Source organism: Acinonyx jubatus, chromosome B3 (genome assembly GCF_027475565.1).
Source record: "Acinonyx jubatus isolate Ajub_Pintada_27869175 chromosome B3, VMU_Ajub_asm_v1.0, whole genome shotgun sequence".
Classification (NCBI taxonomy): Eukaryota; Metazoa; Chordata; class Mammalia; order Carnivora; family Felidae; genus Acinonyx; species Acinonyx jubatus.
The window spans coordinates 47,990,628-48,016,398 of NC_069386.1; the positions used below are offsets into that span (position 1 = coordinate 47,990,628).

Genomic DNA, 25,771 nt, shown 5'->3' on the forward strand with positions numbered 1-25,771 from the left:
AAGCTGCACGTACAAAGCTTTGCAAGCCTGTGCTTGTTTCATATTTGCTGATGTCCCACTGGGCAAGGCAAATCAGATAGGCAAGCCCAGAGTTAGTGTGGGAGAGCACTGCCCTTGGGTGTGGATAGACAGAGGCACCATTTATTTAGGGCTATTAGTCTTACAGGCTACCACAGTATTCTTTAAATGTATACTTTAGTTTTAGTTAATTCCAAAATGATTTATTGACACATTTGACAAACTTGATTTAATGAGGTGTTATGTATAAGTAATTAATCTTATAAGTAAGTAATTTATCACAGAAGTACATATTCCCTTTAGCTCTTCATTTGTACCTGGCTAAAAAGAAACAGTATTTTGTTTTGGTTCCTTTCATTGCATTCATTTGTCAGTTTCAAACAAGGTTCAGAAAACAGTATTTTGCCTCACTGATGACCCAGTAGTGAAATGGATTGTAATTGCAGGTTTTTACATCTATATAAGCCTTTCTAACTATATAATCATGCATGGGAGAAAAAAATCTATTTTTGCCATTATCCTACTTTTGTGATTTTAAGACACATTCATAGCAAAAAGCGTTTGTCTTTTGTTAAGTATAGAGAACGCCTTTTTATAGCTAATGTTAGTATTTCATAGAGGACAAAATGAATAATATAGGTAAAAAAAAACATTGAATTTATTTTTTTGAGAGCAAAAAATATAAATGGTTTGAGTCATCCACTTTTATTTAAAAAAATTTGTTTAATGTTTATTTATTTTTGAGGGAGAGAGAGAGAGAAACAGAACGTGAGTGGGGGAGGAGAAGAGAGAAAGGGAGACCCAGAATCAGAAACAGGCTCCAGGCTCTGAGCTGTCAGCACAGAGCTGGATGCGAGGTTCGAACTCCTGAGCCAAGCTGTGACATCATGACCTGAACCGAAGTCAGATGCTCAACGCACTGAGGTTGGCACCCATGCACCCCTGAGGCACCCCTTTTAAACCAAAAGCAAAAAACACAACATGACATTTAAAGAAAGAAATAGAATGTAAAATGGTCTTTCATGTCTAATTATGGCAACTTTCAGAAAAGGTAAAAGGATAGAAAGATGAGGGAAAAGGAAGAGGAAAAATATCAGTATTTCTTTCCTATATATCTATTAATCTTCTATACATATTTTATTATACATTTTATGTGTATATTTAACTCACATATTTATTACCAAGTGGAATAAGATTTTCTCGTTAGTGAAAACGTTAAAAAAAGTTTTTTTATGTTTATTTTTGAGAAAGAGAGAGAGATGGAGTGTGAGCAGGGGAGGGGCAGAGAAAGAGGGAGACACAGATTCCAAAGCAGGCTGCAGGCTCTGAGCTGTCAGCCCAGAGCCTGACGCAGAGCTTAAACCCAAGAACTGTAAGATTATGACTTGAGCTGAAGTTGGACACTCAACCGAGTGAGTGACCCAGTCCTCTCCATTAGTGAAAACATTTAAAAAAATGTTCATGATGACCAGATGATATTTGTGGCTAAAATTGTACATGGTGAAATGATGGGGCAGAAATGTGATATGAAATTATACTTGTGTATAATTTAAAGTGATTCAGAAATTATAGTCTTTACCTTCCCGATCTGCAGTAAATCATCACAAACTAGTCAATTATTTTAAAATCTAAAAGGCACTGAGAAATTATGCCCTATACTATAGCAATTCCTGAACTCTATTTCTCTTAACGTGAGTGTCCCAAGATTATCCAAGATGTCCCTTGTTCAAAAAAAAAAAAGTTCTATGAATAAATAAATTTGGTCTAAATAAAGATATCATTTCCGCCTATTAGGGATTCACACTGGAAATTAAAGTCCTTCAGTAAAGGAATCCATTTAACTCAACATTTGCCAAATAGAATACCAATAGTAGGAACAAATTGATTTATTAAATGAATTCTTACTGAGAGATTACTGTGTGACAGGCTCTTTTCTAGGCATTGGCAGTACTACAGTGAACAAAACAGTGTTCCTTCCCCATTGAAACTTATATCTCAGGTAACACACAAACAAATATGTAAATGTTCAGGTATGTCCTAATGTTATAAAGCTACAATGGGGGGAAGAGACAAAGTGATGGAGGTAGTAAGGTTAAGTTCTTTTGGAAGAAAAGTCATCTGAGCAGAGCCATGTGGATATCGGAAGAAGTACAAAGGCCGTGAGACAGAAGTGTGCTTAGCATGTTAGAGGAACAAGAAGGCCAGAGAGGCTAGAGTAAGGGACAGAGCAAGCAGTAGAAGATCAGGGGGAAGGAAACCAAGGGCAGATCTTATAGGCTGGACTTTGTAGACCACACATTTTATTCTAGGAGAGATGGAAGACATTGGAGACTTTGATCAGATTTATATTTTGAAAGGATTACTCTGGGGGTTCCTGTGCGGCTCAGTTAGTTAAGCGTCCGATTTTGGCGCAGGTCATGATCACATGATTCATGAGTTAGAGCCCTGCACTGGGCTCTGCACTAAAAGTGTAGAGCCTGCTTGGGATTCTCGCTTTTCTCTCTGCCCCTCCCTGACTCGCACTCACAATTCTCTCAAAATAAAAAAAATAAACCTTAAAAAAAATTTTAAAGCATTACTCTGGCAACCACCTGAAAAACTGATTATAAGCAGGTAAGTGTAGAAGTTGAAGAGACCATTGGACATACAGCTGTCCACGTGAGAGTTAATGGGCATTTGGACAGGAGTGATCATGAGGAAGGTAGTAAGAAGCTCTAAGAACACAATTTGAAACAACAGCATGCTAGATTTGCTGCAGATTGATACGGAGTGTAAGGAAAAATGAGAAGCAAAATTGACAGGATAAATCAAAGGCTTGGTTTTTTCAAGTACAGAGGTTGATTAATCAGTGTGAGGGTTAAATTCATGGGAGAGGTGTGGAAAAGTTAGTGGTATAACTAAGAAATAATCACCATGTACGTGATCTTTAAAACTATAGGACTGGAAAACAGTCACTTAGTGAAGACAGAAGTGAGTTCTGAGACTGCATTCTGGAGTGCTTCTCCAGCCTCAAAATCTTTCCCTGTGCTTTTTTATCCTAAATGAACACTCCTTTGGTGACAGGTATTTCATATTTTAATAGAAGTTCAGTTGGCGTTTACTGAGAATTGTATGAAGCATTATGCTAGCCACCTTAAGCTGTTCAAATGTGCAAAATATTTCTGTCTTCCAGAAGGGAAAGAAGGGAAGGTCAGAGGTGAGGAAGAAGACTCCCTTTCATTGAGTGTATACACTTATGTCAGAGACTTGCCAGTGGTAGTTTATTTAATGCTTTCTAATAATTATATGAGGTGGGAATTAATTGCCCCCATGAGGAAATTAAAGTTCAGTAATGTGCCCCAAGTCACAAATTACATAGTTGGGAGCATGCCAGCATTTGATCAACATTGATCCAACACTGAGGCTATTGTACTGTCTGGTTTGTGAAACTCCAGAACAGCTAAAGATTAAGATACATGTGAACAGCTGTGGACCAGAGTAGTCACATTAATTGAGATTGAGCTAGTCTGCTGAGAGAATACAGGGACAGGCATATCACTTCAACATTTGGGAACTGCTTTGAGTAAATGGTTTTGTTCTTCAGAAAGCAGCCAGAATGTTAGTTTTTTTTTTTGTGTGTGAAGGACGATTTTTTCATGGGACGTGTCCACACAGCTCATCTGTTTATAAAACTTAAATGAAAAGATTTTTAATTTCAGGTAGGGATTGGTTTTTTCCAAACACTTTAAAAAATTAATGTAAAGTATTCTATGCTAAAATGAAAACTCAATTTATTTATATGTCTATTGTGAAGAAATTGAAATGATTTTCCTTCTAGTTAACTGTAACCTGTCACAATACATCTTTGTTTTTTTTAATTCACCTGGCTGAGAATATGGTAGCCATAGAAAGACTCTTCCTGATTCTAAATAAGGGTCAGTTTGTTTATTTAACAGTTGTGTACTCATGTAGCTCACACTGTCTTCAGGCCAAGCTGAAACCAGAGAACATGAAAACAAGTATGTTCAGCCCTCGCATAGCTACTTGGTTCAGCTGCCTCACACCATGTGACCTCAGAGGTGGCCTCTGAATCATGACCTGAGCTCTGAGATCACCCCACATTTCACTTGCATAATGAAATATACTCTAGCAAGTGTAGGAGAATAGTGAGGTCTGGCCTGGGGGTGACTGCTATAAGCTCTTTGAAGCTATTATTTTTTTTAAATTTATTTATTTGAATTTAAGTTATTTAACATACAGTGTAGTATTGGTTTCAGTAGTAGAGCCTAGTGATTCATCACTTACATATAATACCAAGTGTTCATCCCAGCAAGTGCCCTCCTTAATGCCCATCGCCCATTATAAGGATGCTCTGAGTCGGGGAAAAAGTGAGATGAAGTCTTCTTAGGGAAACTAGGTTCCCTGTGAATATCAGTCCACAAATGCAGGCTTAGGACAACTTTCTCATTGGACACTCTTACATCTACATTATTAACGTTAGAATTAATTCCTAGGGTGGGAATTCCTTTTGTAAAAAAATACTTCAGTGCAGTGGCAGAGCAAGAGCAGAGAGACCCCACAAGTAATAACAGTACACATATAGGAATCCTTCTTAGCCATCATGCCAACAGAGGAAAGATCTTTTGATACCATATATATATATAAATTTAAGTGATGGTTCCTTTGGAGGATAGTAGATGCTAAGCAGAATATCAGTGGTAGTTTCGATAGTTAATCTGAGATCTAGGTCTTCAACACTCTGAGGTTCCTACATAACTTCGGCATTTTCCTTCCTGTTTATTTTTAAGAAATTTTAGATAATGATTGAGAGAGTGAGAAATATATTCATACTTTCAAAAATAATTGTGTTGTTTCTAATTTAAGAAGTAAGAACAAGATCCTCTGTCACAACTGATTACTATAAATAGTTTAAACATTTCTTTTTTTTCCGTTTTTCTTGTTTATTTTTTTAAGTAATCTCTGTACCCAGTGTGGGGCTCACACTCACGACCTCAAGATCAAGAGTCACATGCCCCACAGACTAAGCCAGGCAGGCATCCCTAAACATTCCTAAAGGATCCCTAAACATCCCTTTTTCTAAAAGAAAAAAAGACTTTCACATTGGATTTAAAAAATCTAACTATGACTGTTGAATCTGGGTTCATTGTACCATTCTCTCTTTGTTTGAAATATTGTAAAGAGTTTTTTTTTCTCTTTAGAATACTATGTTTGAAATATTCTAAAGAATTTTTAATGCTGTTTGTATGCATATGTATGTAAAGAGCAAATTTTATGTATATATAAAATCTGAGGGGATAAAAAACATTGTATAAAAACCTAAACAAAAATACATACAACTTTAAAAAACTCCTAAAACAAAATTACAGAGAAGGATTATATACAGGCAGTTCGCATGGTACAACGTTAAGTGAAAACTCTAAAATATAAAAAATTCATGTAGTAAATATGTACTCCTACATGTACAGTGTGTATGCATGTATGCACGAACATGCATGCACGCGCGCACACACACACACACACACACACAAATAAACCAAAATGTTAACAAAGGGAGATTGTCACCTTATTTATATCTGTATTTTCCAAATGTTCTACAATAAACGTGTTACTTTTATAATCAGGAAAACATTTTTCAAATAAAGGGTCATGGTTGTGTGTTTTTTTAAAAGATAAATAAGGTTTACTTAAATTTGTAATTTGATATATTTATAGGGGCAATAACCATGGCTTTGCTAGAAAACCTGGTGGCAGGAAATGTGTACATTGTCAAGATATCTGCATCAAATGAGGTGGGAGAAGGACCCTTTTCAAATTCTGTGGAACTGGCAGTCCTTCCAAAGGAAACCTCTGAGTCAAATCAGAGGCCCAAGCGTTTGGATTCTGCTGATGCCAAAGGTCTGTATACTGCCACAGTCACTGATTTTTCTTAAGAACGTACAGTATTTTTTTTTCAGCTCTTCTGTACTGTTTTTCCTCTCCTAGCACAGCCATACCCCTAAACCTGCACTCAGCTCTTTGACTTGTTGCTCCATGGCTGTTCCCTGCATTCTAGAAGTAAACAAACTTTACCTCAGAATTAACTGCAGTTTTCAGACTACTGTGTCCCAGTTACTTCTCTTCCCAGCTGTGCAGCCACCAAGACAAAAGAGCCACACGTCCCGAGGACTAATGGGAGTAGGCTTCCAGAGAGGTTTTGTGGAAATAAACAGCAGTGCTGGTTGTGGTGTTCAAGCTGAAAGCATGGTTTTCATTAAGAGTTTTTACCACAGAAAAACAGCCTTTCCAGAGAGAAACTTGTTTCTCTCCAGAAAAACAATAAATAGGAGAAATATCTTTAAAGAGACACCCTCACTCCATTCAGGGCAATTGTCATGTCCTGAAGGAAACCAGGGCCTCCTGTGGTACAGGACAAGCCACCTTCTTTTCCTCCTCTTTGGGGAAGTGGGCCTGTGGAGAGGGAGGGGCTTTAAATGGAGGAAATGCCAGCTGAACTTGGCAGGGCTCGTAGCTCCTCGGATAGTCATTCAGTACCTTACTGCTGTGTGTGCAGGTGTGTGTGGGGGGTGGTGAGAGAAGAGAAAGACAGGGAAGGAGAGAGCGGAAAAAAAAAAGAGGGCAGAGCTTTAAGCACTGGAGGGAGGTAGCACTGGTAGCTACCTTATCATGGGAAAAGGAGAGCGAGGCTCATATTCACTTCTCAAATACCTTGCTACTCAGAGCGTTTAGGGACTAGCAGCATGAGTATCACCCAAGAGCTTGTTAGATTAGATGTGCAGAATCATGGGCCCCACCCCCAATGTAGTGAATCAGAATCTGTATTTTAACATATCTCCTAGTGATCATGTGCACATTAAAGTTGGAGGAGCCCTGGTAAGTAAATGCAAGCATGTACATGGAAAACTAATCTTTAATATACAAGATCTGCTTTTAAGGTAATATGACATGAAAGCTACCCTTTGGTTCATCAAGAAACATATATGCCTTGTGTCTTTCAGCATTGTAAGTTATGCACTGGCGTTCACGTTTCATGTAATAATGTAGTATTTAGAACTTGTATTTGGAATCTTCGTTATGGGAAGATAAACTGATCTTTGAGATGACCAATAAAAGAGTAATACTTTTCTGCTTAGACACAGATACTGCCAAAAATTTTTCCTATGAGAGGAAGAAAAGTTATAGAAAAGTACTTATCAATTATGATAAATGGAACCATTTATTTTTCTGATTGATTCTGAGTGTATGTGTTTCTGCTTCTAGTTTATTCCGGGTATTACCATCTGGACCAGAAATCAATGACTGGCATTGCTGTGGGCGTTGGCATAGCCTTGACCTGCATCCTCATCTGCGTTCTCATCCTGATATACAGAAGTAAAGCCAGGTGTGTTTCCATTGCTAGACACTTTGAGGTGGTTAAAAAACATTTAAATTACAGTAACCACAAGAAGCAAATTGAAGTCAAGGGCCTTCAGGAGCAACTGGGATTTTCCACTTTAAAATAATGTTATTTCAGTTCTTAATTGCTATACAGATGTGCTCACTTTGGGAGGAGATTATTTTTTTTGCCCTTTGAAAAAACTGTACCAATAAAATATTCTTTAGAAAAAAAAATTTTAATGTCTATTTACTTTTGAGAGACAGAGACAGAGAGACAGAGAGCAAGCCGGCTAGAGGCAGAGATACAGGGAGACACAGAGTCCAAAGCAGGCTCCAGGTTCTGAACCGCCAGCATAGAGCCCAACGTGGGGCTTGAACTCACAAACTGTGAGATCATGACCTGAACCAAAGTCACACGCTTAACGACTGAGTCACCCAAGTGCCCCACCAATAAAATATTCAGTGAGACCCTAGTTTCCTCATTTCCTTTTTATTTTGAGGAGTACAAAATATATCCTTTGGTTTCTTTTTTAAAATGGCACACTTAATCTGATGTATGTGCTGATTGAGAAGATTCCTTACTCTCTGGAATATTTTCACACTTAAGTAGCCTGCCATTGAGAGCTCCTCCCTTACTTCCTCCACAGGACATGGGTTTGGGATTCTCCAGACATGGGGTAAAACAAATACAATAATTAGGGATCTGTTCTTTGTATAAATTGTTAGTCTTATTTGTAGTTCGACTTGGGCTAAACCCTCAGTATTCAGTAAATTTGTCTGTATCTAACCTTTTATGTTTTGGCTTTTGCTTTTATTTATCCTAAAGTTTTTTACTGTATTTTAAAAAAGCAAACTCAGATACACATTATTTTTGGATAATCCCTATCACTAGACTCCCTCCATTAGCACTGATTATCAGAATTTACCCTGTAAGTTTTGTACTTGTGCATAAAAACGTACTCAGAAAGCATATTATGTTAAAGAAAGAATTCTAACATCCTTTTATATATTTAACTGGCTTAGTTTTGCTGTATAGGTTTCTCACTTTAAGAATTTTTTTATAAAATTTTTCTACACATTGTTTTAGTGATACCTAAATCTTGCAAAAGTGCTATGGTAAATTTACCATCATTAACTGGCACCTGAATTGTTACATTAGTGTGATGGACGATCTGTCGACCTGAAAGGGAACGTGTGAATTTTAAAATTATAATTTTCTAGATAAATTTGATATAATCAATAGCAATAAATAATAGTACTTTTGTAACTATTGAGGTTTTTCTTAAGTGTGAAAAGTAATTTTATATAAGCAGATATTGGGGCAAAAAAGAAATACAGAAGGTTCTTCAAATCACAAAAGTTTGCAGCAGTGAGTTGGGATATAAAAATCTAATACTCCGTTTCTAAAGATATTTGAGAAACAAGCATTGAAGAACTCCACTGTTTGCGAAGTTGTGATTGTAGACCAAATTTGGTACATTTGTCTAGATCTCCTATGAAATTAGAAGATTTCCTATTCTTGCAATATTTCAGGAAATCATCTGCTTCCAAGACGGCACAAAATGGAACTCAACAGTTACCTCGTACTAGTGCCTCCCTAGCCAGTGGAAATGAAGTAGGGAAGAACCTAGAAGGAGCTGTAGAAAATGAAGAATCTTTAATGCCAATGATAATGCCAAACAGCTTCATTGATGCAAAGGTACTCTGAGCTGAGATACTGATTTGCTGCATAATCCTTCCCTCAGTTCGTCTTCCCTTTATGTGTGAAATTTACTACTGAAAAATCATATGTTGAGCATATTTCATCCATTCTCTACTTGAAGAAATGTAAAACAGTTTCCTTTTCCTTACATAAAATATTTGGGGAGAAGAAGATAAGGATAGATAAAGGATAAAGGTATAAAGGATTAGAGAGATACAGAAAAAAATGAGAAGTTAGCATAAATTCGATTAGATGTGGTTATGTGGAACTAACATGTCTTAGATAAGGACACCAGGGTCATTAATCTATATTTACTATAATTTGAGCTGCCTTGTATTTACTGGGTATGCAGTTTTTTTATTAATCCATTCTTTTTTTTTTTAAGTTTATTTTTATTTATTTTGAGAGAGATAAAGAGGAAGCAGGGGAGGAGCAGAGAGAGAGGGAGACAGAATCCCAAGTAGGCTCTGTGCTGATAGCACAGAACCCAGTGTGGGGCTCGAACTCAACGAACCGTGAGATCATGACCTGAGCCAAAGTCAAGAATTAGATGCTTAACCGACTGAGCCACCCAGGCGCCCCTTTATTAATCCATTCTTATACTTAGTTTGGTTGATTTTTTTGACTGCCTTGAACATCAGAACATTCCAGGTACAAACAATATTTTTAAAAATATGGAGTATCTAAGTAGATGTCTCAAGATCCTTCCCTTTATAGACTAAGGAGGTTGGATATAGTAAAGAAATATCATTGGAGGATGTTACTTCATGTCCTTTCCACTATATGTAATAACAGTACAGTGATGAGCATTAGGAACACCAACTGAAAATTATTTTTAGTCACATTGCAACATTAGTATGCATTATTATAATACTCTCATAACCAATGTGGTATAAATCAGGTATCCACAAACTATAACCTCGCCCAAGCCAGTCGATCGCCAGCTAAGAATCTTTTTCACATTTTTAAAGGGTAGTTTGAAAAAAATATGTAACAGAAGAGAAGAAAATGGGACAGAGGCCATATAAGGCCTGCAAAATCTAAAATATTTACTATTTGACTCTTTACAGAGAAAGTTTGACAAATCCTAGTATAAATTCTTCCCTAGCCCTTCCCTAAAATTTAGAATAACAGAAGTCTAATAACACTCAAGAAATGTTGATATTAAATTTTATACAATTATATTTAACAGATGCAACCTCCTTGTATCTAGCGCAGTGCTATATATGAGTAAATAATAATGAATTCATTTTTGCTACTCCTCTTGTCTTTTTAATTTAGTTAATTTGTTAATAATTAATGACTTAATTATTAATTTATTAATAATTCGTTTAATTTGGTGGTTTAGCTCGTGTTTTCTGATACACATGTAAGCCGTTCAACTCATTACAAATTAATCTAGAACATTGGATCCTAAAACTCCTAAATAAGCAAAGAAGTACTAAAATACATTGGGGTTCTGTTACCAACTTGGAACTGGATATGAGAAAAGGACTGAGGAAAAGTGGTGTGGGGAGGAAGACATGGGAAAAAAGAGAGAATCTAAAGTGAAAAGAGGGTCTCCTGGGTGGTTCCGTCAGTTGTGTCTGACTTGATTTCAGCTCATGTCATGATCTCATGATTCCTGGGTTGGAGCCCCTTGTCGGGCTCTGTGCTGAGGGTACGAAGCCTGCTTACCGTTTTTCTCTCTCCCTCTGTCCCTCCCCCGCTCCCTTTCTCAAAGAAAGAAAGAGTCAGAACAGAGGGAGGCTTATATGAAGCAGAGAAGCCAGTTTGGAGAATGGATCTCTCAGTTCCCTTGGCTTAGCCTAAGAGCTGACCCTCCATTTATTGCCATTGTTGAGCAGTGTTGAGCATATGCAGACCCATTGTTTTTCTTCCCCACTGCTTTTTAAGTTTTCCAAATATGTGGAAAGGTTGAAGAATAATGTAATGAATGTACAAATAATTGTCAGTATCTTGTCGTACTTGTATATTTCTCATATTTTTGTTTCCTGTACCGTTTGAAAATAATTTTTGGAATTATTACACTTCACAGCAAATAATTCAGCATATATATCTCTCTTAAGAATAAATCTATTATGTCTTTTTGATCACTAACAAATACCCTGAATTTGTTGTGTACTGCTTGTGTGAAAAAAGAAACAGTGATGTCTCTGATGTTTTTTCTTTTAACATTTAAAAATTTTGTGTGCCACATATTACATGTTAAACTGAAATAAACTGAAATATACTGAAATAAACTGAAATAAACTGAAATCTGTAATATTTACTTTTTCTCCTTTTTTTTTTCTCTAGGGAGGAACTGATCTTATAATTAATAGCTATGGTCCTATAATTAAAAACAACTCTAAAAAAAAATGGCTTTTTTTCCAAGATTCCAAGAAGACAAAAGTTGAACAGGTAACCCATCTAAATGAGAAAAATTTTTGGCAACCCATGGTATTATGAAATGATAATTAAAAAGAGAGGAAAATGTAAATGAATGCTTTAATTTTCATTTCTCTCTGGATATGATTTTATTAATTTCGAGCATGACTCTATGGAAATCCATGGTGCGTGATCACCGAAGTGACAGTTGGAATAGTAATCAGAGCTGTGGTTTTCAGCAGGGAAAGGGGGACAGTGGAGAAAGGGATGGGGCAGGAATATGCATCAAAAATTACTGAAGAAGCCTTGGGACACTTCTGATGTACAGCCACTTGGGTGGGGAACTACTGACTTAGATAATCCCTTTGTGATGATGGCCTTTCACCCATGTATTTGAACAGATTGCTATCTCAAAATATATAGAATATGTAAAACCATATATTATTTTTCAAGAGCACTCTATCATCACTGACAGTGTCTTATGTATTGTTGTCTAGCCTCAAAGAAGATTTGCTCAAGCGGTCTGCTTTTACCAGCCAGGCACTACTGTGTTAATTAGCGATGAAGACTCTCCCAGCTCCCCAGGTCAGACAACCAGCTTCCCAAGACCCTTTGGTGTTGTAGCTGATACTGAGCATTCAGCGAATAGTGAAGGCAGCCACGAGACTGGGGATTCTGGGAGGTTCTCCCACGAGTCCAATGATGAGATACACCTGTCCTCAGTTATAAGCACCACGCCCCTGACCTCCAGTTCCTTTGCTGGCAGTGATTCAGGTGGAGATCCCTCAGCGAGGAAGGGTGAAGACCCTGCAGTGCCACTAGATGCTGAGCAAATGTCCCCTTCAGTTCTGCAGCCACCATCGGCCATGCTACGCTTTGATAAGAATGATTTTCCAATCTAGAGGCCATGTTCAGGTATTCTCGCCTTTAAGTCTGTTCGAAGGACAATGAACAGGGAGCCAAAGCCTTTTGTGAAAATTTGGATGTCTTATTGGGTATTTCAGCTTTTTTTTTTTTGAATGTGTTTTGTTTTTTATTTTTAAACTCACGTATTTTGAATGTTTGTCAGCAATGTGAAAAGACAGTCAAGATATTTGACTGAATTATAAAATATATCACTGGAGCAAAGGGAAGACTTTTGAAAGCCCCTTTGCTGACTATCTACCTCAGTTTGCCAGATGGCAAACTCAGAAGACAACTTAGTTACCTCGTTTATTGTGATAGTTTATCTCAGCTACATAACCAATGATACTTCCTAGTAGCATTTTGTTTTCATTGCTGTGTGTGTAGTGTGTGTGATCAAAGGAGTCATATAGGTATATGGGTAAGAATGTTTATCTGAAGCTCTGATTTTTTTAAAGAAAGCTGTGACATCTGCATGGTTTGGATAATTTAATACCTCTGGCTGTGCAGACTGTCAAACCACAGAGAAGAGAAAAAGTGGGACTGTTGATTTTAATGAATTATCAAAACAAAGAAAGTGTCTCTCTTTTGAGAATAGAACTATTCAGTAGCATATAGAGAATACTATTGTTTCAAGGGCCTTTATGTTTTGGGCATTAGAGTCTGAGTGCTTTATCTGCTGTACCCCAACCTCAGCCTGCCTAGAGCCGTGCCTTTTCCCCCTTCCCCTTTGCCTGACAGTTGGCCAAAGGCCGCACTGTGTAGTTTGCAAAGCATCCTCAACATTTCCAGAATTAGTTGTAAACCTCCATGCAGAAAACAGATTTTTAAAGAGAATCAGTTAGGCTTTTGGTTTTGTTTTTAATCCCACCTTAGCTTTAAAAAAAGGGGGGGTAAAGAAATTTCATAAAATTTTAAGAATAAAGATAAATGCAACAGTAGACCATAAAATGAACTAGAGGTTATCATGGTAACAGTGCCTTCTGTTTTATATTATGAAATTCTTTGCCTTATACCTTTTTAATATTCATGAAGTTATTTAGTAATACAAGAAGTTGCCTTAAGAGTTTCTTGGATTTTATCAGTGACTATTTTTGATGTATAGCATCTTATCAAAGCATTTTAGTTTGTTCTTATGCAGGTTTTGTTTAGGGATAAGTATTCAGGGCTCTACCACCTTTCTTGTATTTTCTTGAATTCTTAAGAGAATTTGGTACTCTATTTAATCTTCTTTCAGTGTCAATGCTGTGAATGTGGAATGCTAACTCCAGGAGTGAGTTAATCCTCTTGCTGGTTTGAAATCAGCAAACTGTTTACTCAGCCACCTAGAATAGGCCTTCTTTCAGTCATGAGTTAGTTACCTACCAGGTACCCAACAGTGGGAGAGGAAAAAGAATTAAACACATGGTGTAGAAAGGGGGCCTCATATATATATTTTTTCATAAGTAGTTCTTCACATTATCTGAAAATGACTTCTGAACCTCATTTTAAAAGGAATCTTAATGGATTTTTCCCTTGAGACCTTTGGTGTATGGGGGTGGGGGACAGGCTATGCTAAATGGTGTTCTAAAATCAAAAGAATATTACTGGATAATAGTCCCGCCTCCATCATCTCCTATCCCATTGTCTGATGATGCATTTCTTCGTTTCTTAGTTTGTAGTTTTGTGCCAAACTGGATGTGTTCAGAAGCAGACCAACATTACGTGCCAGCAATCACTTCTGAACTAAATTCAAAGTCCCCATTTAGTTATCTAAGTCTGGGCTTCATGGCAGAACAAAAACAAAAAAAGCAGAGCTTTAGGTGAACAATCTGAGGCAAGGGAAAATGCTGCTCCTGCCTTTATAGCTCCTGTTTTATACTACCTCCTTTTAAAGTTATTCTAGTGTTATTTTTTTCCTGTACTCAGGGAACATTTTGTTACTTTTAAGCTGCCTCATGCAAGCATGGGCAAATTGACAGGGTATGGTGTCTTTTGGTTTGTAAGTAGGTATGTGGGGCCAACTTTTATCAGCATCCAAAATTAATGAATACAACGAGTTCATTTTATTTTTTAAACTTTCATTAAAAGGCAAATAAAATCTAAAGTTGAAACATCATCCTTTATGGTTATGGAAGATATGTCCAGGACTGCATGAATTTGAATCATTTTAAAAGCCTAAAAAGATGATCTGAAAGCCCTTAAGTAAAGTATTTTGTTTGGTTGGCTTTTGATGAATAGGCCCATAGTTATTGTAGATCTTTAGGCTATAACTATTGGCTAATTATTTACCAGTACATTTTTACTTTTTCACCTTTTCATTTTGTTCTTATACAGATTTTTTTCATAATAATCCTGTTACCAAAGAATTTTCAGTAGAAGGTAAAAATTTGATTATAATTTCCCCCCAAATTGAATTAACTAGAAATATCTATAGGTATGAAGCTTATGTAAGTAGTTACTAACCCAAAATAATAGGGTTTATATTGATTGTTGTAGTTAAATAGACTAGTAATTTCAACTACCTTATTGTTACCAGAGCATTTAAAATAAGTTCTTTACCAGCAGATAGTTCCAAAGAATTTCAAGTGTAATTTTTTTTTTCTTCAGCAAATAAATCTTCATATACAGTATTAAAGTATTTTTAAATTGTTGAAACTACTTGTTGGAGAGAAAAGAAAATCTTTTCACCAAAGATAAATATTTTGGTCTCATTGAATAAGATATTTAGTATACACCAAAGACTTCTTTTTACTTGGCCAAAGCTAGCTTCTTTGAAGTCTTAAGTCTGAAACTGTAACTAAAACCTGAAGGTTCTCATCTCTCATAGTGGTGTTACTTCGTGGTATTTCATTCCAACAGGGCTGATATGCAAATGGTAACTGTCTTCTTTTCCAAAGACTTACTTGCTATAAGTACTGACACACGCATGCCATTTTTATGCCAAATATTACAAGATTCTGCTCATCAGTATTTTCATACCAAAGACCATTAAAATATATAGATTAGTCTGTAAGTAAAGATGAGCAGATTTGAAATAATTTTATTTAGAGGCTGTAGGAATCTAGCTTTAAGTAGCAAAAGATATCAAAGGGCTAAGTTTACATAATTAAAAGCAATACGATTATGTTGGTATTTATCAGTGTTTTTATTCAAGTACTTTTTATCAGCAAATTAAAAAAAAAACCAAAGATATTTAAGGTTATCTCCACATATAGACATTTGTTTGTACATTAAACTGTTGTTTCTTGTTTTTATGTCAACCAAACATGTCTCTCCAGAACCCAGTCTGTATCCAAATAGCATACCTAGGGACTTTCCATTAAATCTGCTGATTCAGCCACAGGATGTTTTTGCCAAATGATGTGATTTCTTTCCTAATCACCTTGAGTGTGAGATGTCAACAGAAATCTCAGCAAGTTTTTCCATTCCAGAGCATATGGCAATCCCTGAATTAGCCTGTACAGTCTTCCTCTTGTTAAAGCATTACCTGGTTAACTCAGAGGCTTGGGGCAGTCCCTTAATAATAGGGATGTTCTCACCTGTGGGGAGCAGTGGGCTATATAAGCCAAGAAATCATATCACTGTTTAAGTGAGCGTCCTTTGATAGCTGTTGAAAGTTGTCCATAAGTTGAAATATTTTAACTGCATCAAGGGAGCCTAGGATATTTCAAAGTTTAGGGGAACCCTAGATGAAACCAAAATTTTTTAAATGAAATCTGTAGTTTTATATTTTGATTAGCCTAAAAGCAAGGACACAGCTTTATCCACTAAGTAGCTTATAAAAAATCTGCTTTGGCACACCAGGGCAATTAGATGCTCAGTGAAATGCCTTTATTTGCCTTTGCTTCAAACAAGAACAGTGCCAGCATTGGAAACAATAACAGTGATTTGCATTAGTTTGTCTAGACTTTGTTAAGGACTTCTGCCAGAAACTTGCTCATGTTGACTACTCAGGATCATTTGTCAAGTCCATATGAAGACACCTTTGAGGAGTGTCACAAAAAAAAGATGAAATTGAAAGTATCTTTGTCTGTTTTTAATGCAAGAATATCCAGATGTGGTTCCACTTGAGTGGTGGCTACTGTGATTCACATATGTTTATATTTCATTGAATGTAAATTTTTAATACTGAATGTAAAAGAAAAAGTTCCAAATATATGGAAAAGAGTCATGATCTTTCTAAGACTAAACATATATTTTGTAAACTTTGTTCCTGACAATATTTCACATGGATCTCTGGTAAAATTGCTTTGGTTTAATAGTCAAAATAATTTTTGTGGGTTGTGAGCACAGAGTAAAGGGTTCTGGAGATCACCATATACAACCACTTGTCTAAATGTGACTTTTATTGATGTTTAGAAGAACACATACATAGAATTCTGTGTTAAGTTGATTTATGCTCAGGACATAAGATCACAGGCTAATGCAATGTGTATGTTTGCAGGCTTTAATCTTCTCAGGCAGTTTCCCTTTTTATGCCTTTGAAAGTGTTTAAGATTATGACAGTCTTGCATTTTTATCAGATGCTGTATTTTCTTAAGGCTGCTGTAACAAATTACCACAAAGTTAATGGCCTTAAAACAACACAAATTTATTATCTTACAGTTCTGTAGGTCTCAGGGGATAAATCAAGGTCTGTTTCCTTGTGTTTTTTTTTTTTTTTTTTTCTGGCTTTTAGAGGCTGTGGACTCTTCCCTCCATCTTCAAAGCCAACAATGTAGCATCACTCTGATGCTGATTCCATCATCCCTCCTTTTCTGACCCTAACCAAGAAAGGTTCTCCAATTTTAAGGACTCATGTGATTACATTGGGTCCACCTGGATAAGCCAGGGTAATCTCCCCATCTCCAAATCCTTAACTTAATCACATCTGCAAAGTCTCTTTGCCACATATGGTGGTAACATATTGAGAGTCCAGGGATTTGGGTGTGCACTTCTGTGAGTGGCCATTATTTTGCCTACACTATTACTATAGAATTTTCATACACAAAATGTGCATTACAGAAATTGGAAGTCTGATGTACCCCTTAGGGATCTTCAAAAGTTCAAAGCTATGAAAACCTTGCATTATAGCTTATCAAATGTACACATTAAACTTTCTGTCTAGATCACTTGCAAAAAACAATTCAGCTTTAAACTTTTTGAATATGTGCTTTGTAAGTTTAACATCTCATTTCTGTGTGTTTAACAGAAAGTTTCCTAAGTATTTGGCTCTTACTTACGGAAGTTCATCAGAAATTTTTGATAAGTGTTCAGATAGTTGAACTTTCTGCTTTTCCCTCAAGTAATTATGTTGTTTGGGGAGGGTTGGGGGAAAAAGACCTCAAACATAGGGACTCAGTAGATGAACAGGGTCATGCTCATGTTCATTCATTATCTTCTAAAAGCATATTTACAACATGCGGCCTTTCTACCTTTTTTTAAAATTTTTGTTTTTGAGAGAGAGAGAGAAAGAGAATAAGTGGGGGAGGGGCAGAGAGAGAGAGGGAGACACAGAATCGAAAGGAGGCTCCAGGCTCTGAGCTGTCAGCACAGACAGAGCCTGACAGGGGGCTCGAACCCATGGACTGGAAGATCATAACCTGAGCCAAAGTCAGAAGCTTTAACTGACTGAGCCACCCAGGCACCCCACCACCTTTCTACCTTTTAAATCAGGTTTATTTCTTCAGCTTCACCAGCTGTTTTATTTAAAGTTTGGTAACCCCTTGATTTCCCATCAACCTCAGCAAGAGCTTCCACTCACTTTATCAGCATGTGCAAATCCTAAGCAATGTTATTTTCCTTGTTATTCTCTGTGTTTGATTTCAGTTGTCCCTTTTCCTGGAAAGCTTTAGATTTCACAGCTCTAGTTGGTTCTAACTCCTGGATATTCAAGTGAAGCATTCTTTCAGTTTTGAAAGAGTTTCTAATTCTACCTTAATTTTCAGTATATCTTAACTAAGGAGATAAAGCTATCTCCATCATGGGGTGGAGACCATGATGACATTTTGAGTAGGGACAAGAGTGCTGGTCATTTGTCAGCTGCTTTGACTCCAATCTCTAGGAAGAGATAATGTGATTTAGTGAGCATTTGCAGTATGCCAAACACACACTTCATTTCTACAAACTACTACATTCTGCAAAGCAAGTATTTCCCCCCATTTTAAAGATCAGGAAACTGACATTTAAAATATCTAACTTGCCAAAGATCACAGCTAGTTAAGTGGCTTAGCCAAGATAGGATTTCTACTAGGATACATTTTCTCAGCTAAGAAATTATATTTAATTACCAAGGCTCATGGTACGTTCCACTGTGTCAACACAGCCTGCCCACATAGTAATAGCCAACCAACAGAGAGAAGTCTAAGTTGTGTCCATTTATTCACAAGGGGAATTTAGGAGACTGAGCTGTAACTCGCCTCCTGTCATCTCCTAACTTCCGTCTTTTCTCTGTTCAAACTTTCAATTTCTCTCACCAAAATTATGCCTGAAAACTGATGGTTGTGCCTAGGGTTGCATTAGAAATAGAGTAGTCATGGTTTCTGGAGTCCCTATCTATTAAAGCATTTGATATATTAAGTATTCAGAATTGGAGTTTATCTTTTGTGATTTTTCTGTAGTCCCTGTATCCAAACAGGAATTTATTAACTGGAAAAAGCCAGGCGTGTAACCAATCATCCTTCCTTGCTAGATATGAAGAGTCAGTAGTTTTTATATGAATTACAACCTAATTAAATCTTCACACTAATTTAGGAGGGAGCAAAGTTGAGGGAGGGTCATATAATAGAACAATTATTAGTTACTGGAGCACCTAAATTCTAATCAGTTACCATTTTGAGAATTGGCTAGTAAGAAAGTTCCTAACCTACCTCCGTTCTTTCTCTGTCCATGAAATGAGGATAATTTGTTGTGCAGAATGAAGCAATAGTACTTTGAAAACTTAAAAGGAAATTCCAGTGTAAATAATTGTAAACTGAAAGTCATTTCTGTGAGGGTGCAAAACATTTAACAGATTTTTTTTTTCTTTACAGGTCAGCCTTTTCAATGACATTTTTCCTATGCTAAAATGAAAAATGTTTGCATTGCCTATGTAGGCACCAAAAACTAACAGACAAAAGTGGTTGTAAAGATAAAGACTAGTATTTAAACACTCATCTGTAATGTAGGAAAATCTATAAGAGGAAATGGGAATTGACAATACTTTTTTAGAGTAGTACTAAACATGAAATCATCTACCTCAATTTAAATCTTTCATTTTTTTAAAGATGATATTGTTCTACATTTTATTATGGTGTTATTTACATGACTGTATACAATTACCAAATTCCATCAAAATTTACTCTTTAAACTGATGTATTACATAATTTAAACTATATATCAACAAAGCTGGTAAAAAGTATTCTTCTACAACATGATTTTTCATAGTAAAAAAGTTCATCAGAGATAATTAAGACTTGTTTGAATATACCCCATTCCCTCACAGCTCCTAAACTTAAATATCTTTCAGGAATTGCCATAAATGAAATTTCTTATGAAAAGCATTCTATAAAGAGCTTCCTAGCTTAACTTGGATAGCCTCTGTAATTATTCAATATCTTGCTTTTTAAAATATCAGTTTAATACGACTTTTAAAAAATTATATTTACATTTTATATTTATATTTGTGTTTAATGCTTCTCTATTCCTATTAGTTTATAAAGACCATGAAAACAGGACTCATGAATTTTTAATTTTAGCCTTAGATGCCTGACATCATTCCTGGAATCCTGGGTATTCAAGCAATAGTCAAAATTCAAACCTAAAGCAAGGACCTCCAGGCTTCTCTTTCCTTACAGTTTCCATTTATTGTGGAGGCTTTTTTGGTTAAAAATTAGACCATATACTACTACACCGAACATAGAGTACTATGAGGTAAGATGTCAATAAGGATCCTACAGCTTCCGAATCTTGATTGTAGAGGAATCGCCATAGCAGCCAATCTGGTGTTGATGGTGACAGTCATCTGGGAACCTTAGTTCCTATCCATTGTGCTTATCCATGTGGTCTCTCCAGATAGGCTGGTTTCAGGCTTCCCCCACAGCGCAGTGACTGGGTTCCATTGCCATGCATCCTTGAAAAAGACAGGAAGTTTATTTATGGAGTGGGAGCTGTAGCTGTCATTGTGAGTTGGCCTTCAGCACCAAAGAGCAGCTTGATGGATCCTCCTTCCTTTTGGCATCAGCGACTCCCTACCCTCACCAGTTCCACCCAGGGCCCAAGAGGACACTGGGTAGGCAACTCTGGCCAGGAGCCACTGTGGGGCTAGTGTGCAGGCTCCAGAGTGCCTCATGTCCCTGGACTTCCCGGGCTGAGCCTTGCCTCAGCCATGTCTCTCTGCTCCTCTAAATCTTTTATTTTTTTTTGATATTTTGGCTTCTTAAAGATTTTAAAGAGTCAAATATCCCCAGAGGGGGTAGATAGGTGAGGAGAAAGTGCATCTTTAGGGTTCTCTAACATCTACTTTTTCAAGGTTACCAAACGTCTTAACAGTTCTCTAAACTATTTGGAGTGAACTTTCTAGAGGGCAACACCTTCTGGCATCTATATGTAGATTACTTGTCTACCTTTAAAGCTTCTTGGGAAGCATTAATGATTGTCATGAATCTGAACATCTTTGCAGATTTACTCGTTTATATCTTGTAAGTAGTTCATGGCATATAGACACAGTTCTAACTCCTAAACCATCCTTAAAAATTTATGCTACAGAAGTTTATTTTTCTACAGAACCGTCTTTAAAACAATAAAAATATTTTAAATTTTTACCTAAAACCTTCTTATTCCTGTTACCACATTCTATTTATTCTGTTTGCAAATGAAAATGATTGATGATTAGCAACTTGAGCCTGTTAAAGGAATTTGCAAAGCCTGAATACACACACATTGCCTTAGCCTATCAGTAGAGTAGAGGGCATATATTACCTAAGTTTGTCTGTTTGTTGCTGTTGTTGGACGAAATTTTATGTCTGTGTATGCGCTATTTTTTCTATTTTTTTTCAAAGATGTGAATTAAATGAAAGTGTGGGAGCCAGCTATATTATTTCATATTATGGGTGTTCTGGATCCTTTCACTCTGTATACCAATTTCTTGTAAGGGCAGCATTTGCAGACTAGCTAATGGACTCTAGAGCTGAGCTATTTTAATTTTATACTTGACTCAGGGGATCAGCTCTGTGAACTCCATTGCATGAAGAAAGCAAATGTTTGCCTTGATTTTGAATGTACCTTTTTAATGTCTTCTTAAAACTTATTTTGTTTAATAATGTGGGTTTGTTTTCTTTTTCTAGCATCATAGTAAATATTGCCTAGTATTTCCCCTCTCCCCAGGGTAGTTTATATACTATCCTACAGGTCATGCCAAAAATGAGTAAAAGTTTAAATGCCAAAATGTTTATGAAACTGCTGTCTAAATACTGATTGATTGCACAGTTTAAATAAAAGTTTTCCTTAGTTATAAAAAAAAAAAAAGAAAAAGAAAACATGTGTTCTTTTACCTTCTTTTTCTTTTGGGGAATGGAGAATAAAAGCTTTCACTTTATAGAATGATGACTTTTATATCCTGGTATGGGATGATTATAGAGTCCACTCCAAGCAAAAGGAATAGAGCCTAACTAATGCATCTAAGAATTGTTTTCATCGGGCATTTACTGAATAGCAGCAAGGAAATAACAACTTCCCCTTTCCAGCAGATGGCTGATCACCTCAGGAACTAAATAGTAGGTAGCCTAAAAGCTAAGGGCTCATCCAGATAGATACAGTTCTAGTTCAGGTTAAAGTTTCTGTTTTTTATATGTAGAACATCTGTACAGTAAAAGACAACTATAAACAAAGTTAAAAGGCCAGTGAGACACTGGAAGAAAATATCACTAATATACAAAATGACCCTGTAAATCAGTAAGAAAAAGGACAAATGAAGAGAAAATTTGGCAGTGGATTAGAAATCCACAGAGAAAGAACTAAACTAGCCAATAAAAAGGTGTTCTGTGTCACCAGCAATCACGGAAATGCAATTATAAATGACACTAAAAACATGTTTGCCCATCAGATTGGGAAAACTAAAATGTTTGATAACAACCAGTGATGGCAAGGATGTGGGAAAATGAGCACTCATTAGCCATTGGAGGGAGGGTGACTTGGCTGCACCTTTGAAAGAGTAGTTTGGCAGTATTAAATAGTGTTTTAAATGCATACACCCCACAAACTAGTAATCCCACTTCGACCTCCTCCTACAGAAATGATAGCACAGGCACTCATATAAACACTCAAGGATTCTCATAGCAACATGGCTGATAAGAGTAAAAAAGAATTTGGAAAAAGGCCTAAATTTTCCTCAATAATGTTCAAATAAAATATAGTACATCCATACTATGAAATTACTCTGCAGCCATTTGACAAGAGGCACATCTATATATAACAAGATAAGAAATATGAAGGTATGCAATGATATTTCAGAATAAGCCCATTTTTATAAATAACAGTTTGTTGGTATATGCCCCAAAAGGCTGGAGGAAAATACCCAGATGTTACAGTAAGCACCTACCAGTAGGAGCATGAAGGGATTTTCATGATCTCCATCATCCACAAGTGTGTTGTTGGATTTACTTTTGTGATTAGAAAAACAATAAATAGTTAATGGTTTTTCCTTTTAAAAATTGTTTTTGTTTTTTTTTCTTATTTAAAAAGGTTAAGAAATATTGAAAATCCACTAAAAATCTAGAAATAACAGAAAAACATATTAGAAAATGAATAGAATTTCTAGAAATAAAAAGGTACAGTCATTGAATTTTTGAAAATATGTTAAACAGCATAAAATACGGTGAAAGAATAGCCTAAAACTGGAAGATAGATGTAAGGAAATTATCCAGGATGCAGCACAGAGGGATGAACAGAAATATAAAACAGAGGTAAACATAGAATATCCAACATACATCTGATAGCCACTTTAAAATGAAAGACTAAAGAGAATGAAGGATAAGCAATATTCAAAGAGAAAATTAGTAATTTATGAAATCATCAGATTCAAGAAGTACAAATCTCAATCTAAAAGCATAAAAATAAATCCATACCAATACATTTTAGTGAAACTGCAGAACAACAAAGATACAGAGAAGAACTTAAAGGCAGGTGGTGGGGGGAAGATGATACAGATTGCAGTGAAAGGATTTCTCAGTGACAATAAAAGAAACAAAAAGATGGTGGTACAGTATCTTCAAAACATTACAAAGAAAAATAACTACAATATGGAGTTCTATACCCAGATAAACTATCACTTAAATGTTAAAGGTAAATAAACATAATTCTAGATGAAGATTGAATGTAACCACCCTTGCTTAATAATAGTAAAGTATATACCTCAGAAAGAAAGAAATATAATCCACCAGGAAGATATGAGAAGCAAGAAGCAATGATGAGCTGGAAATACAAATCAAAATGACAATGAGGTATCATCCCATATCTACTAGGATGGTTATAATCAAAATGACAGATAATAACAAGTTTTGGCAAGGATGTGGAGAAATTAGAATACTTATAACTGCTGGTAAATATGTAAAATGATGCAGCCATCATGAAAAATAGTTTAGCAGTTAAACAATGAGTTGTCATTTAACCCAGAATTCTCACTCCTAGGTATATACCCAATAGAAATGGAAATACAAAAGCTTGTACAGACATATTCATAGCAGCATTATTCATAACAGCCAAAAAGTGGAAACAACCCAAATGTCTATCAACTGATGAATAAATGGATTGTGATGTATCAATTCAATCAACTGTTACTCAGCAATAAAAAGGCATGAAGTCCTGGAGTGCCTGTGTGGCTCAGTCAGTCCAACTCTTGATTTCAGCTTAGGTCATGATTTCATAGTTTGTGGGTTCAAGCCCTGTGTCAGGCTGTGTGTTGACAACATAGAGCCTGCTTGGGATTCTCTCTCCCTCTCTCTCTGCCTCCCCCCCACCAAAATAAATGAATAAATAAATAAACTAATAAACTTAAAAAAAGGAATGAAGTACTGATAAATCCTACAACAAGGATAAATTTTGAAAGCATGCTAAGTGAAAGAAGGTAGTCAAAAAACCCACATACTGTGGATTGGAATCCACATATTGGAATCACACACGTATTGTGTGATTCCATTTATATGGAATGTTCAAAATAGGTAAATCAATAGAGACAAAAATATATTAGTGGTTGCACAGGACTGGAGGTTGTAGAAAATGGGACATGACTGATGGTGGGAATAGGGTTTCTTTTTGGGGTGACAAAAATGTTCTAAAATTATTGTGATGATGGTTGTACCACTGTGTGAATATACTAAAAACCATTGAATCATACCCTTCAAATGGGTATGTTATATGGTATATGAATTATACCTCAGTAAAGCTGTTTTTACCAAAAAGCCATGATGAGCAAAGACATAGAGAAATGTGGATAAATCTAAATCAGCATTGACTGTATAAAGCAAAAATATAAAGACCTTCTAAAATACAACAATCAAAAGACCAACAATCCAACTTAAACATTGGCAAAGGAGTTGACATTTCTCCAAAGGAATATGCAAATGGCCAACAAGCATATGAAAAGATGCTCAACATCCTTAGTCAATGGAGAAATGCAAATCAAAAGCACAATGAAATACCACTTCACTCCTACTTGGATAGCTATAGTAAAAATTTTAATTTTTTAAGGAAATAAATACCGACAAAGATATGGAGAAATTGGAACCCTCATACACTGCTAGTCAGAACATAAAATGTGCAACCACTTTGGAAAATGGTTCAGCTTCCTCAAAAAAGCTTAACATAGAATTACCATATGAGCTAGGAATTTCACTGCCAGATGTATACCTAAAAGAATGAAAACAAGGACTAAAACAGATACTGGTACACCAATTTTTATTGACAGCATTATTCACAATAACCAAAAGTTGGAAACAACCTATGTCCATCTACAGATAAATAAAATGTGGTGTATTTATACAATGGAGTATTTTTCAGTCATAAAAGAAGAATGGAGTTCTGACACATGCTACAACATTGACGAACCTTGAAAACATTACCACTTCTATTTAACAATGTACTATAATAGCTAGACAACATCACATGGGTTGGTAGGTAGGATTGCAAAGAAAAAAACAAAACTCATTATGTGTATATGATGTGATCACCTACACAGGAAATCCAAGAAAAATCTATAAACAAACTATTAGTCCAAATAGAGGAGTTAAGTAAGATTGATGGATATAAGATCAAAATACAAAGTGCAAGTGAGTTTCTAAATATCAACAACAAACCCCTAGAACATGTAGCTTTATTTTATTTTAAAAAATATGTTTTGGTTTTGTTTTGTTTTTTTTTTTTTTTGAGAAAGAGAGAAGGAGAATCCCCAGCAGGCCCCGAGTTGTCAGA

The 25,771-nt window shown here is 36.0% G+C and overlaps 1 protein-coding gene across 1 annotated transcript in view; it reads left to right on the top strand.

Moving 5' to 3' along the window:
- The window catches only part of PRTG (protogenin), a 127,181-nt gene extending 110,217 nt beyond the window's left edge, over positions 1 to 16,964 (top strand). Inside the window, exons 16-20 of the mRNA XM_027067310.2 lie at positions 5,731 to 5,913; positions 7,276 to 7,396; positions 8,926 to 9,091; positions 11,393 to 11,497; positions 11,962 to 16,964. Coding sequence (XP_026923111.1) covers positions 5,731 to 5,913; positions 7,276 to 7,396; positions 8,926 to 9,091; positions 11,393 to 11,497; positions 11,962 to 12,366 — 980 coding nt within the window. The 3' untranslated portion in view covers positions 12,367 to 16,964. The remainder of the gene's footprint in view (positions 1 to 5,730; positions 5,914 to 7,275; positions 7,397 to 8,925; positions 9,092 to 11,392; positions 11,498 to 11,961) is intronic.
- Positions 16,965 to 25,771: the final 8,807 nt, after the last annotated feature.